This window comes from Setaria italica, chromosome VIII (genome assembly GCF_000263155.2).
Source record: "Setaria italica strain Yugu1 chromosome VIII, Setaria_italica_v2.0, whole genome shotgun sequence".
Taxonomy (NCBI): Eukaryota; Viridiplantae; Streptophyta; class Magnoliopsida; order Poales; family Poaceae; genus Setaria; species Setaria italica.
The window spans coordinates 10720489-10738967 of NC_028457.1; the positions used below are offsets into that span (position 1 = coordinate 10720489).

Genomic DNA, 18479 nt, shown 5'->3' on the forward strand with positions numbered 1-18479 from the left:
GATCGCCCTCATTCTTGGCTTCAGTGGCTCCCTTGGTCTGAGTTCTGCTATAATACTTCCTACTAGACTGCCATTGGTACCACTCCCTTCCAAGTGGTTTATAGCAGGGAGCCTCGAACCTTGCTGCGCTTACAACCTGGGGCTGCCAGGGTTGCAGCTGTTGATCGCCAGCTTCGTTATCGCGATGACTTCTTGTCCGAGATTAAACAGCGTCTTCTGTTAGCTCAGGATGCTATGCGTCAGCAGCATGATAAAAAGCACCGGGATTTGGAGTTTGCTGTTGGTGATTGGGTATGGTTGCGTCTTCATCATCGGACTGCTGCCGGGATCACTTTTGCTCGCTTGACGAAGCTCAGTCCTAAGTACTTCGGGCCCTTTCAGATTCTTGCTCGAGTTGGCTCGGTAGCCTATCGTTTACACTTGCCTGCAAATTCTCGCATCCATGATGTGTTCCATGTTGCTCTTTTGAAGAAGTTTGTCGGGGAGCCTCCTACTACAGCACAGCCATTGCCTTTGCCACCCATTGTTCATGGTCGCGCCGTGCCTACTCCTGAGAAGATTGTGCGTGCTCGCCTTTTCCGTGGTGTGTGGGAGGTCTTGGTACAGTGGGTTGGACAATCGACTGCTGATGCTACTTGGACACCGGTGGACGACTTCAAGGCGACTTATCCTTCCTTTCAGCTCGAGGATGACCTGTTTCTCGGGGAGGGGGGAAATGTTGTGGACTCCTTTTACCGTAAGTATACTTACAGCAGGCGCAAGGGTAAGGAGTCCACAACGATCCCATCTACAAGCCGCCAGGATTAATAGAAGTTGGTTAGGATTTGTTAAAGAGTCCTGTACGAATTGGATAAGCTAGTTGACCTGTTATATAAAGGTCTTAGTAGATTGTTTAGGGATTATCAAAGGAATAAACTCTCCCCTGTTCTGGGCGCGAGTTGTTCTTCGACGGTGGTGGAGAAATCTGTCTTGGCCGCCGGCAACAACAACTTGCCGGCATACCTGTTGCGCTCCAACTCTCAGACTCACCTGTTCCTATAGTCTCCCCAGCGTTCTCCTCGCCGTCACTCGCGCCGTATCAGCTTAGCATACGTGAAGATACTAACTCCATCCATACATATAAGACATTTTGACAAACATAAGGCAAGCAACATTTGTGAATTCAGATTTAGTAGCTAACTGTATACAACTTTTGCGATGAGGAAGTGGCACAAGATTCATAGCACATTGAATGGACCATAGTTATAATTTTTTAACTAGTTTAAATATATTTTTTTAGAAAACTTAGTTCATTCTCTGATCCCCGCTACTACAGATAATATCCGATCACTAATAGTTCATAACCACTTAACCAGCATCACTCTGGTATTGAACAGGCAAATGGACAAGTAGGAGTGAGTGACATATACTCCATGAGCTTCACTGCCTCTGCAGTAATAAGGGCCCATTAAACTATTGGCCACTCCAATCGACATTTGTCTTTTCAATGGTAGTCTCCTTTTTGTCCTCAACTATTGTCTAGAAAGTTAAAATGTGGTACGAAAAGATATGACTTCCAATTTGGCGAAATCCATCCCTAACAGCTCGAGGGTGAAATCAGACTTTCACAATAGTTAGAGGACTAATGTTGAACGTAACATATCTTTTAACTGGTGTGAAGTTTTTATTTTTATAAGGAGGTGTGAGGTGTTAATCCTCTTCTACGAATCACGGTATGTGATGGTAATGTCAGATTGGAGAACTCTAAACTGTAGAGCATGTTCAGTTTCAACAGAAAAGGCCTACATGTCTCATTGTCTCTCGTACCAGTATCATATGTACCATCAAATTTGGTTCTACAAAGTAAACGAGATGGATCTCTCTCTTAGTCTCAGCTTAACAATTGAATTCCTAGGAATTTCTTTTATTTTTTGCGTATTAACATGGAATCCCTTTTTTCGCGTATTAATGTGGAATCCTTGACCCTATGTGAATCAGGATGGATTCATGATACTATATTTACATTGCTAGGTTTATACTAATAGTTTCAAGTATAAATCTTAAAAACTACAGATTGTTCGTCCAAACTAAACTACTAATTTAAATAATTGTATAGCAAACTAAAGTATTTAACATATGCCATGTCACTAGGTCAGAAAAGATTTGTGCTAGCTCATGGGATTTCCAGTACTAGCGAGTGATATTGACATCCATAAGCACAAAAGGTTATGGGCCCACTCCGTCAAAACCTGCCAAATGCACCTGTGCTGGCGGGTGACATAAGGACCTGCCAGCACAAATCCTCATTTGTGCTAGCAGGTTCTTATATCACCCGCTAGCACAAATACTTTTCAATTTATATGGATGGGAAGGATAAAAAAAATTTAAACTAGTTAAAAACTTTGTTTTACATATCACGATATATTTTTAACATATATTAGACTATGTATATGTTGTTGTGTAGGCGTTGCAAAAAATTATAAGTGATTTACTATTTTCTAAGGTATAAATGATTATAAGGATGTTTATTGGAATTAATATGTATTTGAACTAATTTTTTCACAAATAAGATCAAAAAATTTCAGAAAAATGACGTTAAAGACACAAAGTCCCTGAAAGATTCACAAAGTTTTTAGGTACATTTATCACTTCTATTAAAACTTTTAGTGAAAATAAATTCTAATAATATCTAAACGTGTTCCAAAAACTATATAAATTGGTATGGATCATTTTATGAGTTCACAATCTTTGCATAAAAGTTTCAATATATTGTAAGAAAATTGGAATATATATTGTTCACAAATATATACTTCATCTACAACATTTCATATAACTCAAGTGAGGCTTTAAGCTTATGAACTAACTTAGTACTATAGTAATTTGTGAACTAACTAATTCATAAATACGATCTCGGATGAATACAAAGTTGATATTAAAGTTGTAGATTTAGAGTAGATCTAAAATTTTGTAGTTGACAACTTTTTCATTTAAAGTTTTTTAATAGCTCAAAATATCATTGTAAACTCTCTAATTTCAAAATCTTGAATTTTAAAATTTCAAATGACCTCAAATGCAAACAAGCTCTATATCAAAGTTGTAGTGCTTAACTAGATATAAACTTTTATAGTTGACAAATATTTCATTTAAAATCGTTTAGCTGCTCAAAACTTCGTTATAAGGTTATGAAAGGAACACGTTCTGCTACATCAGCGATCCGTGTCGATTTTTTCTCCCATTGGCTAGAACCTCCTCTTCCTGCATCCATCCCCTCTTATCCCTTCCCTCTCACTCTCTATCCTTATCCATTCCTCTCACCTCATTTTCCAAGGGCCAAGGGGAGGGAGCATCGGGGGAGCAGCAGGAGGGCACGACTGCGCAGGACACCAGCCGGCTGCGAGCAGCGCGGCATGGCGGCAGGAGGGCACAACACAGCACCCCTCAACCCCGATAGCTGGTGGCGCATAGAGGCCCGCGTGGGGCCCCAGTGCTAGAGGCGATCGCGGCGCCCCTGGATCCGACTCAAGGGGCCCAACGGCCGGCGGCGGCGCACAGGGCTCGGAGGCTAGCGCGACCCCCTCAACCCCAGCCCTGACGGCAAAGGTGGCCGGCGCGGCGGTGCGGCACCGGCCGCAGCGGGCAGGATGGCGCGGCGGGCGAGGCACGGCGGCAGGAGGGCACCGCGCGCTGGCCTTTTTTTCCTTTCTTTTTCTTTTTATATTTTATATATTTTCTTTTGTTTTTTATGTAGTAGTGAATATGAATATTTCATATTTATGTAATATTGCTGTGGTATGTTTAATGGTATGAAAAATTATATATTGTTCATGTTTTAATTTGCTTTGTGGTTGGAGATACATATTTTAAATTAGCAGAAAATAATAATTTTGGAATTGGTGGGAAATAAAATTAGAAAAATGGTGGGAAAAATTAAAAATTCAAAAGGGGAAACGATCTGTGTTGGCGGGCGTCTTAAGCGTCCGCCAGCACCAATCCATTTCTGCTGGCGGGCGCTCACCTGCTAGCATATATGCCCATTTCTGCTGGCTTAAGGTTGCCGGCGGTTAGGCAACCCACCGGCGCAAATTTTTTATAGCGTAGTGTGTTACCAAAAAGTTACGAATTGAAAAAAAATTCTATCACAAAACTGCTGATTTTTTTTGCAATTCATCGTAAAACCACACGTTTGCAATTTGGTTTCACCTTAAACGTGCATGGTTGTGTTTCCTTGATCTGGGCCAAAATAGTTTTATGAGTTAGTAAACACTGATGTAAACCCTACTCTCTGACTATGGATCTCCCATTGAAATGGACCCCAATTCCCATTTCTAAAAATTCAAGCCTACGAACCTCCATGACAGTCCCAAGAAGACTATCACGTGCGAATCTCTGTCTCAGATAGTACAAATCCATACCAACACAGAAATATAAAGCAACAACATAGTATATCAAAATAACATGAGTAGCGAGGACATCTCTAGGGCATATGCTGGTATCAGGACTAAATCAAGAAAGGTAAAACATCTACGCAGCGGAAACAAAAGCTATGGCGAACTCCATCTCCAGAGGTGACTCAAGCAAAGAACCATCCCTAGTCTTCTCATCCGTCGTTGTCGAAGTCATAGTCGGGCTCCGACCCTGAAAAGTCACCATCTACCCGAGAAGCGGGTAGGCTATGTCAAGTCCCAAAAGCAGCAAGCTAAGGAAATGGGAAAATATACTATATGCACGGGTAAAACCTATATATGGTTGTTGGGGTTTATGTAGCAGCAACAGCAATCAAGGAAGCAGCAATACAGCACACCTCTGAGGTCAACACCTCAAACAAGGAAGTCGGCACAAATCGCCGGATTCTTCACTCAAGGGTCCAGCACCCAAACACACTAGGCGATGTGAGAGCTCCCTTCCCTCATATCTCAACGGCAAACGTCAGCCTATCTTAAAAGGGGGAGGTAGAAGGATAAGAAAAGTCTAGTCAGAAGTAGTAGTAGTCAACAGCACTATCCATTACCAGTGGACACGGACTATAGTTATAGCTTTATACACTCTTAGACTTCAACTACCGAATTTAGTACAAATGTTTAAGTTCAGAAACTTGAGAAAAAAAGATAAATAAAGTATTCACTCCATTTTGAAATATATGACATTTAAAACGAATTAATCGAAAAATATAAATTAATTAGTCTGTTCCAAACGTCAAATAAGGGTAAGATTAACTTAGAATGGACGGTTCACATTAACTTGTACTTGGAGTACCAGCAGAAAAGCAGAATCTATACCTAAACAACGGTTTGTTTACCACACGACTTCTTGTTCTAGACGGCGCCGCGTGGCGAAGCGACGGACTTCAGGATTCGGACGGCGCTGGTTGTAGTAGAAGAGGCCGACTTCTCGTTGCAGATAGCACCGGTGGGAGAAGTGGCCGTGTTGAAACCCCGACCTTCCAGGCATCGCTTCCACCGGCCTACGGATGTCATCAGCAGCCATTGACAAACCAGCAACCGGAGCGGCAACGCAGCGGCCTTCAGCGCGCCGTCCCAGGCGATCTCATCGGACGTCGTCACGTCGACAGAACCGCCACCGCATGTGGGCGCGAGCAGCGGCGGGTACAGCAACACGACGATCTCGGAGGACGGCTACTATTGGCGCAAGTACGAATTGAAGGGGAAGAAGTGAAACCTGAGAACCCGTGCAGCAACTAGTCCGGCCGCCCCTCTGCTGTTCGTCGCTAACGTGTGGGTACTAGAACTGATCTTCCATATAGTGCTTTTATCCCGATTAATTTTAGTTCCGAGTCAAAAATGAAGCACTGAAGACCACCCACGGGAGGGGCTTTAGTTCCTGTTGTAAAGATCAACTGGGACTAAAGCTCCCGCTTTAGTCCCGGTTGTAACGGCTAAAAAATCTAACACCAACGGTGGGAGCTTTTGTCCCGGCTGGTAATTCCAATCAGGACAAAAGATTTAGTCCCGGTTGGAATTTCCAACCGGGACGAAAGGGGCTCACGCGCCCCCCCCCCCCTTCACTCTCCACCTTATCTCCTCTCTCCCTTTCTTTTCCTCCTCCCAGTGCTAACTCTTCCTCCTCTCCCTTTCGTTTCCTCCTCCCGGTGCTAACTTCTCTCCCTTTCTTCCAGGCGGGCGCGCGGGCGGGCAGGGGCAGCATGGGCGGGTGGGCGGCGCGAGCGGCCGGACGGGCGTGCGTGGATGGCGAGCGGCGGGCTGGGCGAGCGCGTGACAGGTGAGCGGGTGGCTGGGCGCGGGCGGTGGATGACCAGCTGGGCGCGCACGGGCGTCAAAGGGTGGAGGCAGAGGGGTGGAGGTGGGCGGTGCAGGAGCCGAGGCAAGCGGAGGCCGCGGTGCATTTTTTTATTTTTTTTACTTTTGAAACTTTTTAGTTCGGTTGGTAACACCAACCGGGACTAAAGAGGATCTTTAGTCCTAGGTGGATGATCCGGGACTAAAGGACCCCTCTCGTCCCAAAAATTTTATCCTGGATGAATTTTTGAAAGATTTGAGACCAACTAACCGGAACAAATGCTCAGGTTTCTACCAGCGGGGCCCATTTAGTGAGCGGGCCCACGCTTCCACAACCTAAGGCAGAGGGACTCGATTGCTGCAGGCAATACTGCTCTTATCGACAACCTGAGCAGCTGTACACAGAGCCCTTAATTTTTTTTAACTTTAGAGAGGCCGAAATATTTATATATTAGCATAAATCTTGTTATTGTTGAGGCTATTATATACCTGAATGGTACGTAGCTTCACCGAGCAATCCACCCATTTGCTCCTGACTCTCTTCTATGCTTCATCAGTGAAAATAGCCTCCTTTGGTAGCCTCCATATGTGAGTAATGTTTCAGTGTTTAGTTGAGTTTTTTTTTGTAAAAGAAATGTTAGATATATCTTTTCAAGCAAAAGTTGCATACAGGATACATATCATGCGAATTTATACAGTACAGTTTTGAAGCGATACGGTTTGGATACTTAGAAAATAACGTATATTTATAGGAATAAATATCTTTTTTTGAGGGTTCAATGTGGGAGAATAGTCTCTCACCTGACATATTGGAGGAGGTGAACCTTCCGATTTGTGTTTTTTCTCAAATATGCGGTACCTATCGGTACTTGTTTTTGTTTCTATCGTTTGGTCGGAAAACAATTAATAAAAATTAAATTTAAGGATTGTTTTTTTACTTCCCTACCAATTTGGTACTTCTTGGTACTTCTATTTAGATTTCTCGAGATGGATGACTCTTATTTTTTCCAATCATTCTAAAATTTCTCAAAAAGATTTAGTTCACCTTACATTCGAAGAGCACGATACCAAAGTGAAGTGATGTCATATTCTAGCATCATCTCGGTCGGCCAGTAGGTCCAGAGCAGAGAAAAAAAATCATACTTACATGTACTAACTGCTATGATATGTATGGCCTAAAGTATAGCCTTATACGGTATATATAGTATAGGTGGTCGCTTTGCTGGCGTCGAGTTTTCCTTTACCTTTGTTTCTAAAATAAACCTGTAAATCTCTTCTATATTAATAGAAATGGCACAATCCGTCCGTTCAAAAAAAAAAAAGTATGGCCTAAAGTTTACTTTTAGCACAGGGTCCTCAACATGCTGCTGGGGACGGCCCTGACTACTACAAGTGTACCTTCCCCGGCTGCTTCGCCAGGAAGAAGCTGGAGAGGTCGCTCGACTGCCAGATCATGGAGATCGCGTACAAGGGCAGGGATAACCACGCAAGGCCGCGGAACACGAGCAGGGGCTCTGCAGGCACGGCGGTGCAGGTGCTGCAGAGCGGCGGCGGCAACGCGTCCGAGCGCAGGTTTGGAGAAATGCCGGCCATGTCGACCGTCAGCGACACCGAGGTCATCGACGATGGCTGCCGGTGGAGGAAGTACGGGCAGAAGGTGCTGAAGGGGAACCCAAACCCAAGGTAAGAACCCCACAAAATTTACAGGTCCATTCTTGTTCTCCCTACGCGTCGTGAATGTCGCCTTGGGCCTCTGCCTAATACAGGAGCTACTTCAAGTGCGCGATGTTCGGCTGCCCGGCGCGCAAGCACGTGGAGCGCGCTTCCCACGACCAGCGCTCCTTCGTCACCACCTATGAGAGCAAGCACAACACAACCACGATCTGAATGCAGCGCGCGGCGCCGGAAAGCAACAGCAGTATGCCCGGCCTGACGGGGAGTGAGGGGCTGCTGGTACATAAGTCATTGACTCTGCAACTGCAACACAAGAGGCAGAGACGACGCGTGCATTATGCTGGCAACCCCAGCGTTTGGACCTGATAGAGGGGGGCAATGTCTTAATTTGATCCAAAAAGGACCAAGGAGGAGCTCAAGCTGGACATGCATGTTTTCCCCGCACTCGATGCTGCTCCCTGACCGAAGAATCGGAGGTTTAATGCAGAATCCGTCAAGTACAATAAAATGTATTTGAATCTCAATCAATAAAATGTATTGCGGAAAACAAACCAAATTCTGGCTCCACGTAAAGAATGCAGTCAATTCCCTAATCACAATTGTTGCCTTCCAATCAAGTCTTAGATCTGTACTTTAACCAGCTACTCTATCTTTGACCTGTCAATGTTGGCAAATCTATTACCAACATTTGTATTGTTTTGCGAAATCCGATTACAAGCCTAAAAAATGAAATGTTCATTAGCTGTTTGGAATTTGTGAAACCAATATATACAACACAAAAGAGCAAAGGAACATGATAGACATTCCGAATATTATGAACATAGCAATTTCAGTTTACCAAATACTTCTATATATCATTCTTTAACTGAAACACATATTTTTAGCTAGACAGGTCAGAGGAACTAACTTTTAGATCTAGAACCTTATACAAATAAATGTTCACCTCCTATAGAACCCAGCCTAACTTGGTTGATCGAGGTTATGGATGTACACCCACAACCCAAGTTAACTCCCTGTCGAGGCAAATTAACGTGCCTATTTTTTGCTACAATGCCAGTAGGCCATGGATTTTACCGGCACCTATATGGTCCATATCTTCAATAATTTATTTATTGAAAGTTACAGCTTGATATTGCTATGCAACGTAAAATTTATTATTTCTGAAGATGTAATAATGCTCATAACAAGTTTACATGAATAGTTCCTTACCATTCAGAGCCATCTACAGTGGTAAATCCAAAACCTTTAACCTCATCTTCAAACTGAAATGCTCTCTCAAGCCTGTCAATGCAAATAGGCAGCCAACCTTTAGCATAGTAATTTTTATGGTAAACTGAACCGTATGTACTTGCGCATTCAATCTCGTCATCGTTAATGAAAATAGTGTTAGCCTCTCACTAATATTGAATTAAGGGGGTAATTGGGTCATCAGCATAGCCACCCAGGAGTGTAGTCCATGTGGCGCTGATCGAGATCCATGGTACTTAGGTTATGACGAGCCATGTGAAGCATCTAGGCCTCTAATTTGGGTTTGGTAATTATTGACAACGTTTGTGGACTAACAATTTCATTGGAAATATGAGTATAGGTTAGTCCCGGAGATGAATTGAGCTTCAATGGATGCTAAGGTGATTGCTTTGATGAATTTATATTGGAGAGCTCAAGGCAAAGGTATATGGTAGGGCTTTTCTATTTTACCGGTCAAAAGTTGCTTAGTGGATGATAATTGATCGGGTTAGTAGCTAGGCTAGATAGCCGTACTATCAAGTGGGGTCAATTTCATTTGCTTGACGGTTCTATAATGCCACTTCGTTCAAACAATTGCGTTGCATGCATATGGGTTTATCTTGTTTGAAAAGTGAAAAGAATGACTGGAAAAATGTGCTTTGAATATGGCTAACACGTAGTGTACAGCAGACGGTCTCTTGCAGAGGCGGACCGTTCTTTGACTTAGCCAAAATTCAAGTTTGTTATGCTGTGCTGAAAGGACGAAGGGCATACGGTCCGACCCTATCGGACGGTTCACCACAAGGGTGGCTGACTGCGGCGAGGTGGCACTACACCACAAGCGCGCGGCAGGTTAATGTTCACCTGGGCAGACTTAAAAAAAAATGTTTCACCTGGGCAGATCATCAGGTCCAAAAGAGATATTAAACAAACAGAAAGGTTATGTGGTGTTGAAACAGCAGTGTGAGGAAGACAAGACGTGTCATTCCTTTGTTCGGCTCAACACTGGGCCCTCTTTATTTGTTTCCTAATTATTCAGGAATAAAACTGCAATCCAGTCAAACGGTGCATGTGCTTCCATCCATATTGGGATCCAGTCATGTCCATGTGGCCTTAATTACCGCAGCTGCTGGCAAGTTTTTTGATGAAAAGCTGCTGGCAAGTTTATGATCGAATTGCATGCCCCCAGACAAGATTGCTGACCAGATTGCTCAATTTTTAAGATGTATATCATAAGGCTGTAACCAGCATGCAAGTTTTTGTTCCTACACTGCGTTTACTCATTTTTTTTATAATGATAAAACCATGTAGCCTAGTAGACTGAAGTTTTCTGTCTACCATAAGTCGTTATTGTTAGTGAAAGTATTATTTATTGAATTGCAAAACTTTCCTATTTGAAGGATTGATTTATTAGCAGATAATCATTGTTAATTATGTAGAGGAGAGACAATAGGATCATCTACTGTAAAACAGAAACCGGCCTTATCTTTAATACAGATGCACTAGGAAATTCTAGCAGGCATGCTGACAAATAAACGTGTAAGGGAGCTTCTTCCCTTGTCGTGGTCAAAGAAGCATTACCTATAGGTAGAGTTGTTCCACAAAAAGACACCCCCACGATTCGCCCCTAAATTTGTGCCGGTAACTAACAAGGGAAACTTTGGGTGGCAGGCGACAGCAGTTGCTGAACTGTAACTATGCTGATCTGATTTACATGTGTGAACTGCTGTCCTTGACAGCACATCCAAGATCTGATTCATAAGAGCAAAGAAGTGGTTAAACGTACGTTCAATACGTACGCACACAGCAGTCCGGCATAAATTCAATAACTATTCAATGAAAAATATACCGTTATATTCCCGCCTGTCCCGACAATGGCCATGTACTGCTGATCACTACCTGTCAAGTAGAAAGCAACAAGACTTCCGTAAACTCTATTCAATTCAGTTGTAGGTTCCGCTGAATTAATGCTCCAGAACTGTAAAATTTCAATAAAGCATGTGTTACAACAAAACTACTCCTAAGCCACAGCATGGAAATTTGTTTACTCTTTCGAGAGGTGAAAATATGTTTTAGCAAGAGGGAAAAGAGAAGGCAACCTTAATGCTGGCAGGAAAATTGGGTTCCAAGCTTGCAGAAACACTAGCAAAAGTATTGGTGTCCATGGGATTAAAGGTCACCTGATGTAGATCGTACAAGTCTCTCTTAAAACTCCGAGTACAAACCCAGCCCATATCCCAGTCCCATAGCTTTATCAGATGGTCGTCAGCCGAGGAAAGAAGATAAGGTTGAGTTGCATGAACTGCCAGTGATCTTACTGCTCCGCTGTGAGCATCAATTATCTTAACATTTTCTAATTCATCAGTATGTGTGTACACGTGAATTGTCCCCCGGCTATCACCTGATACAGCCCATTGTTGTCTTGCAATAAACTTCACTGAGAGGTAACGACGCTTACCCTCTGTTATAATGTGGAATGTCTCAAATGTGTTTGACTGCCGATGACATGAACATAAGCTAACAATTTTGATATGAACAAATTAAAAGGTAGTACAACTATATAAATGAGTTGTATATATTCAGTTCTTTTGTATAGTACTTTATTTCCACGACATTTTTAGAAACAAATAAATGCTACTTCATGAGCCAAATTTTGTAGAATAAGCTATATATATGCAGTCACTATAGCAACTATATTGATATACTTAAAATATATCTTCATTTTTGATAGATCTTTTTTTTTTGCTGCAACACCGAAGGTGAAACAAAATCATTATCTGGTGAGTAGGCACGTACCTGCAGGTTTTTCTTTGAAATGCAAACTCCTTTGGCATGACCGGTCAAAATCCTGTCACATAATTAAATAATTAGGAATGAATGCAGAAGTTAACTAATTATTAACTCAGCCCGATGTTGGGACAACAATAAGTATATGTTGAACCCTCACCATGGTTTTGTAGGGTGCACATCTATAGATTTCAGACCTCCAATAGTAAACAAGGGAAATCTCGGAGCAACCTATACAAAGTGACTGTTAGCCTTAGAGATGCTCAAACATAAGAAAATATAGAAAGAGTATGGAAAGTGGAGAAATAAATCTCATGTAAACCAACATTAACTAAAAAAGAGAAAGAAAACAAGGAACTATTTTACAAGACATGCCATAGTATACTACTCACATGTGGCTCTCCTTTCCCATTTGCTGTATCCGGGTCACAGTTTATTGTCAAATTCAAAGGCACCTTGTGTGCTTCGCCTCCTTTCTCTCTGATCTGTCCACACAGATTGTCCAGCAGGATTGTGGTGTTTGAGTGGTTATCCATATCGATGTGCTTTGGGATATGATTCCGGCTCCAGGTGTTCATGTACAGGATTTGAAGTCCATCCATATCTGAAGGTGGCTTCAGTTGCTCTTGAATTGCAACATAGAAAACACAAGTGGAATGTGGCAACACATAGCATTCATTTGCGCAGATGTACCTCACCGAGTTGTTTGGGATAATAAGAAAGAAAATTTCATCTTCTGTCTTGTTGATTAGGCTTACTGTGCACTGGATGTGTTTGTTTGGTTTGAATGGTAGGCGGAGCTCCATGGGATAGACATCGATCAAATCAGTGTGAATGTACCCAAGGCTTCTCTGCAATTAAGAACACAAAAAGTTAAACCTGAATACATGTTAAACCAGAACGACGATTACAAAAAGCTACAGTTAAATCTGTAGTTTTGTGATACAAATTCTTATATCTTTAGTTTTGCGATGACTATGAGAAACAATCTATAGTTTTATGAAATTTACTCAAATCCTGCCAAGCCAACAGTGATAATTAGGAATATGGAAAATAGGGTGGAGGGAGATACAGGAGCGGCATTCAGCCAAGGGTATTGGAGTCAGGCATCCCTACAACAGGTACCTAATTTGCAAATTTTCTAGAGGTGTAGTATTCCCCTTTTTTTGTCATTCCTTTTGTTCTGTGAAGGGTTAGCTTTCGCAGTATTGTTAAAAACATTCAGTGGACTTGGGAGTTACTCATGACACAAAGAGGCGGGCATACAGGCTGATATTGTAAGAGTAAGTTGGATCACAATGACCTTGGGCATTTATGGCACAGCAAATTAAAGATGAGGTGATAAAGGTGAAGAAAGAAAAACATGGCCGGTAAGTTTGGGATGGCTTAGGACATGGTTGTTTAGGAAGCGAAGTCTCAAAGAAGGAAATGAAAGGCTAGGCTTGGTGTGGAATCTCCAATAAATTTTCTCATACCCCCTCCCCCTCTAAAAATGCTACAGACAGGAAAGAACTGATTCTAGGATCTAACAGTCACCGAAATACAGTGGTATTTGTTTAGCTGGAATTGACTATATATGTGAAAATAGCTAAGTAGATGACATCCTACAAAGTAGTGTTTGTGGGACCATGCTATTTGTCATGACTGAACGTACCTCTGCCACTGACAATGCATTCATGCCAGTTCTGGATAACTCGTCGGTACATTCTGCTACATCAAGCATCTCAATTATTTGCTGTATATCTGGTCTTTTTGCTGGGTTCGGGTCCATGCAATCTATGCTTATTTTAGCACAGACTCGTATTTGTTCCAACAGCACCTGTGTCATTGATAAAATCTCCAACCTGCTTGTCCAGCTTTCAAGTACCTATGAGATTTGAATGATTAGTTATTATTTAAGAAAAAGAGCAACTAGTTTCCAAACAGGAATTTGAACGATATATAGTATTGTTCGATAAAAAAATAATATATAGTATTTCCCATGAGTGCAGAAACTGATGGCCAAATTTCTTAAGCAACATGAAGTCTTGTGGCCGAGCAGGGGCAGATCCATGCCTCATTGGTGGGCATGTGGCATGAGTGAAAAATTTTGGTATTGGTTTCCTATTTTGGCACGTTAAAATTTCTAAGTTCCCCTAACTTTTTCAGTAGTGCTAAGTCATTTAAAAACATGTCAAGTTTTATGTCTTTGAAAAAGGGTTTTACTTCCAAACGTCAAATACTACAATTGACATTGTGCAATAAATCTTTTTGCACTCAAGTTCTACATACACTCAACTTTGTAATGTTTCTCTATAAGAAAGCTATGTAAAGTAAATAAAAACATAACGTCGCAATAAATATCTCTACCTTCTCAACTTCAGAATATCCTTTTTGTCCTGTCAGTATCTCTTGGACTATAACACCAAGACTATATAGGTCAGACTTGAATGTCATCACATGACTATGGGATTCTGGCGCCAAATATCCCCTGCACCAAAATTTGTATGGACTGATAAGTTAATTTGCAGGAAAAAAAAAGAGTGTTTTTTTGGTAGGGGTGTTCAAACATGAGGGACAAGCTCCAACTGGATATGTATTAGATGAATAAACAAAAACTAAATCAGGCCTCACAGAAGCTATCTTGCCAGTCTGAAATTTGAGGGAAGCATTACTTTTTTGCAAGATAACCAGTCTTACTTGAAAATTTCCGTGCAATCTTGTAGAGTTAGGGCCCTTTGTTTCAAAATGAAGAAGCTACTCCTAGTCGTCTAAATGCAAAAAAAAAGAAAGGAAACAAAGAATAAGAGCTTTCTACGGACCAAGCTAGCTTACATTGATCCAAATAGTTGAGATGTGATAGCTCGGCTTTGCTGTTCATCAAAGCACTTGGAGAGACCAAAATCAACAATTTTTGGCTCCATATTGTCATCCAGCAGTATATTAGCTGGTTTGAGATCTAAGTGAACAATACGCTCACCATGAAGGTAATGTAAGCCATCACAAATTCCCTTGATTATTTGGTAGCGCTTTTTCCACTCAAGACCACCAGATGCGTCTGTAGAGGCAAACAAATAAAGAGTGTTTACACCCTTGTGTCCTTAATGATATATGTTCGCTAGTTTAGCACAAAGGTAGATACTTTGTATAATATATTGTCCTTTGCAGTATTGAATCTGGAAAGATATATGATTTTTTAATCAATCCCACCACATGATCCTACCGGTTATAAATTCATGAAGACTCCCTTTAGGAAGATACTCAAAGCAGAGCAACCTCTGTCGTACATCTGCCATGACAAACTTGCCACCATAGTCACACATTTTCCCCTGCGTATCTGCACAATATCCAAGAAATCGAACTATATTTTTGTGCTTCACTCTCATCAAACAACCAACCTCTTGGTTGTATTTCTTTTCATCCATATCAAGCGTGTTCTTCAGCTTCTTAACAGCAACCATCTTACCATTTCCAAGCAGTCCCTGCAGTCAAAAGTCACACCATTGCGTTCATCGCACGAACACTATTTTTTAAACTAAAAAATCAACTGCAATTAGGATGGGGAGTTGAGGATCATTCACCTTGTAAACCACCGCAAACCCACCACTACCAATTTGCAGATCATCAGAGAAATCATTTGTGATTGCCTTTAGAAGTGGTAAAGGAAGATCTGTTGGCTCTGTGTTTCTATTAAGTAGCATGTGCTCCAAGATATTGTGGGTACTAGCTTCAGAGTCCATTTTCAATTACAAATAACTATAGCCTTCAAAGTTCAAATAAGATATAGGAATAAATTTTAATGAAACCTGGAAAGAGAACTGCACAGCTATGAAAAGGAATTTTGGAACTGATCTTGGGTGACATGTAACCAAAATATGAGAATAGGGAGAAATGATTCTTTAATTTGGAGCCTGAACTATAGAAAACAATCCCAAATTTATCATATAAATGTAGCTTCCTTGACACCTCTAGGTCTATCCCTCTTTCTAGCCACCCAACACTTTTGGCTATTATTTATCTGACAGGTATGGGTGCCATTTCATTAACTTCACTATTCGATCACAAAGAATATATGCTTTCACATACATGTTCCCAACTCAAGAAAGACAATATTGTTTACCATGAGAATATGCAATCTGTTAGATTCTTTGGATTCATGAAAACTATTAAATGAAAATACTAGTGTTAAACACATGCAGGAGCAATGAAATGAGTACCTGCTGAAGACATGCTGCCTGTAGCCCTTTTGGTGGTTAAGGAAACTGAACTATCAACGATGCATTAAAACCCTGAATCAAATCATGGTGAGAAAATAGTTAAAAACCTGCAGGTACAACTGAATATAGGTGAACTGCCAAGCAATTTATAAGTAGAAACCATGACCAACGAAAATTCAATGAGTTTGCTGCAGGAAAACATGTGCTATCTTGCAAGAAAATAATGGTTTCTGGATTATGTAAGTCCCTGCTGAAGCTCAGAAACATGTAATCTTGGAACGAAAAGAAAATGTCTAAAGCACAAGCTTCACCCGCTCAACTTCAGCAGTAAATTCAGTACACTGGAGCAGACCAAACCAGAACGACTTGCACTAGAATGTTTAAGTTTATGAATCAAATCAATCAAAGTTCAGTAGATAAGACGCACCTGTTTGCAACGGGAGGGACAAGATGGGGACGAAAGACATGGCTTGAGCTGCATACGTATATGCATCAATACCAGATCTGAAGTCTTCGCCTCTTTTCGTCTTCATTTCTTTGACCTGAGAGCCTTAACAAAGTCCACACGCTTGGGGGCGCACATACCACACTCCGCCACAATTTTTAATATATGTTCTCGTTTCAACATTTGCTTCTATACAGACAAGAATACAAAATACATCACTATCATTTGGTTTCCTTTCATCAGATAGCAATGTCAGCACTCGCCCATCCCTCTATTTCCTAGAATAAAATTTATACATCTACAATCTTGCTACCATCACCATGTGAACTGGTTGATACTCCTCCGTTCTTAAATATATAACACCATTGACTTTTTACTCCAATTTTTACCACCAATATCTATTGAACGAGTTAGTTAAATATACGACGCCGTTAACTTTTTACTCCAACTTTTACCACCAATATCTAAAATACCATTGACTTTTTACTCCAACTTTACCACCAATATCTATTGAACGAGTTAGTTGAATATACGACGCCGTTAACTTTTTACTCCAACTTTTACCATCAATATCTATAGATATTGAACGAGTTATTGAACGAGTTAGTTAGTTAAAGTAAAATATATATCATTATGTCTATTGTCAAATGTACTTTAAATTTAAATTTAATTTATACGTTTATCTATTTGCAAAAATACTTTTAGAAAAAACGAATAGTCAAACGGATGAAAAAAAATCAACGGCGTCGTATAAATTAAATAGAGGCGGTAGATAAGAAGCCACTTGGGTTTTTGACCTCTACTATATACAGCTGAAGGCTCGGAGAAATGTTTTGAAATTGAAACACCTTTAATATTTCTCCGCCGCCAGTTCGGCAATCGGCAGTCCGCCTCCAGCACCCCGCGAACGGCCGCTAACCTATGGTCGCCATCGCCATCCGCTTTTCCGCGCTGTGGAGCAGTACGGCGGAGCTGCGAGCCGGAGAGGGCCTTGGCGCAGGATCCACCTCCGCGCCGCCAAAATCGAGCTCAATCCCCCACCCAACTGCCAAATCGACAGGGTCGCCACGAAATCAAACTCCAATGCCCGGAAATCGAGCTTCCGGCCACAGGAGCGGACGCCTGGACGCCCATCCAGATCCAGCAATGCGGGTGCAGCTTCAAATAACGGCAGCAGTAGAGGGAGGTAGGGAGGTCCTCTGGTGCGTGGATTGATTTCTATCTTTGGAGGTACCTGACTCCTCGCTTGTAGGGAAGGAAGGATTCTGTTGTTCGTTTGTGCTTCAATTGATTTTTTTTTTCCTAAGGGAAACAAGAGGAAAAAAAAAAGAAAGGGTGAAAACGAGGAAAGTGGGCTTCCCTTTTCAGTACGGCCCAACACAAGAAGATGTGGAGCCCATGATTGCACAACTACCAAATAATTGTTGTCTATTAATCGTGTGCGCGCAAGGAATTCCACCCAACAAACGATGCCGCACATCCTGCGCTGCATCCGTTGAAATTTCCTTTTCACTCGACATAGAGGGGCTCATGCTGTCACCAAATTCGCTGATGCCGATCCGTCTGGAGCTTATCCCTTCCGCCCTCTATCTACAGTAGCATCTCTAAATCCCGTCGCTTCCAGCCCCTCTCCTCTCTCCCTTCGGCGGCTCGTCAGCGGCGAGAGGGAGGTGGGCCGCCCACTGCCTTCCTTTATAGATGTATATTAAGCTCGTTCGGCTGGCTGCTTTGCAGCTGGCTTCTGCTGCTCGGATGGACTTTTTCTGAAGCTTGTGTGTGCTCGGATGGACTTTTTGCGTTTCTTCCCCACCACCGCCGCCGCCGTTGGGCTTCTGCTCGTCGTCGGCAACATGGTTGGCCAGGTGAAGCCGATGCCATCAGTATAAAACTAACACTATCTAGATCTGTACTAAAACT

General features: G+C 41.9%; 2 protein-coding genes across 5 annotated transcripts; one reads left to right on the forward strand and one right to left on the reverse strand.

The window, feature by feature from the left end:
• The first annotated feature begins 234 nt into the window (after window positions 1-234).
• Window positions 235-8120, forward strand: LOC105914918 (WRKY transcription factor WRKY24-like). Its single transcript, XM_012848148.1, has 3 exons — window positions 235-736; window positions 7580-7916; window positions 8000-8120. Exons 1-3 carry the CDS (start codon window positions 235-237, stop codon window positions 8118-8120), a joined length of 960 nt encoding a protein of 319 aa, XP_012703602.1.
• Window positions 8121-8444: 324 nt separating this feature from the next.
• LOC101766045 (eIF-2-alpha kinase GCN2) lies at window positions 8445-17946 on the reverse strand. Of its 4 annotated transcripts, XM_022829113.1 has the most exons (16): window positions 17411-17939; window positions 16545-16751; window positions 16118-16189; window positions 15482-15663; window positions 15124-15382; window positions 14736-14958; window positions 14271-14391; window positions 13576-13788; window positions 12314-12772; window positions 12082-12152; window positions 11931-11982; window positions 11234-11629; window positions 10984-11112; window positions 10716-10885; window positions 9117-9188; window positions 8445-8626 (listed from the first exon to the last, which is right to left on the reverse strand). In XM_022829113.1, the coding sequence occupies exons 4-16, from the start codon at window positions 15638-15640 to the stop codon at window positions 8554-8556; spliced, it is 2397 nt and encodes a 798-aa protein (XP_022684848.1). In that variant the 5' UTR covers window positions 15641-15663; window positions 16118-16189; window positions 16545-16751; window positions 17411-17939; the 3' UTR covers window positions 8445-8553. The 4 variants fall into 4 exon arrangements, with proteins under 4 accessions (XP_022684848.1, XP_012703840.1, XP_004979040.1 ...); XM_012848386.3 differs by having other exon boundaries at window positions 11315-11629; window positions 16545-17944; XM_004978983.4 differs by having other exon boundaries at window positions 16545-17939.
• Window positions 17947-18479: the final 533 nt, after the last annotated feature.

Excerpts from the sequence above, each read along its gene's own strand:
- LOC105914918 (XM_012848148.1), top strand. The coding sequence starts at position 235 with ATGCGTCAGCAGCATGATAAAAAGCACCGGGATTTGGAGTTTGCTGTT. Across the intron at positions 737-7,579 it reads TGTTGTGGACTCCTTTTACC|CACAGGGTCCTCAACATGCT; the intron begins GTAAGTATACTT and ends GTTTACTTTTAG. Across the intron at positions 7,917-7,999 it reads AAGGGGAACCCAAACCCAAG|GAGCTACTTCAAGTGCGCGA; the intron begins GTAAGAACCCCA and ends TGCCTAATACAG.
- LOC101766045 (XM_022829113.1), bottom strand. The coding sequence starts at position 15,640 with ATGGACTCTGAAGCTAGTACCCACAATATCTTGGAGCACATGCTACTT. Across the intron at positions 14,392-14,735 it reads TCTCAACTATTTGGATCAAT|GGGATATTTGGCGCCAGAAT; the intron begins GTAAGCTAGCTT and ends ATTTTGGTGCAG. Across the intron at positions 13,789-14,270 it reads GATATTCTGAAGTTGAGAAG|GTACTTGAAAGCTGGACAAG; the intron begins GTAGAGATATTT and ends CAAATCTCATAG.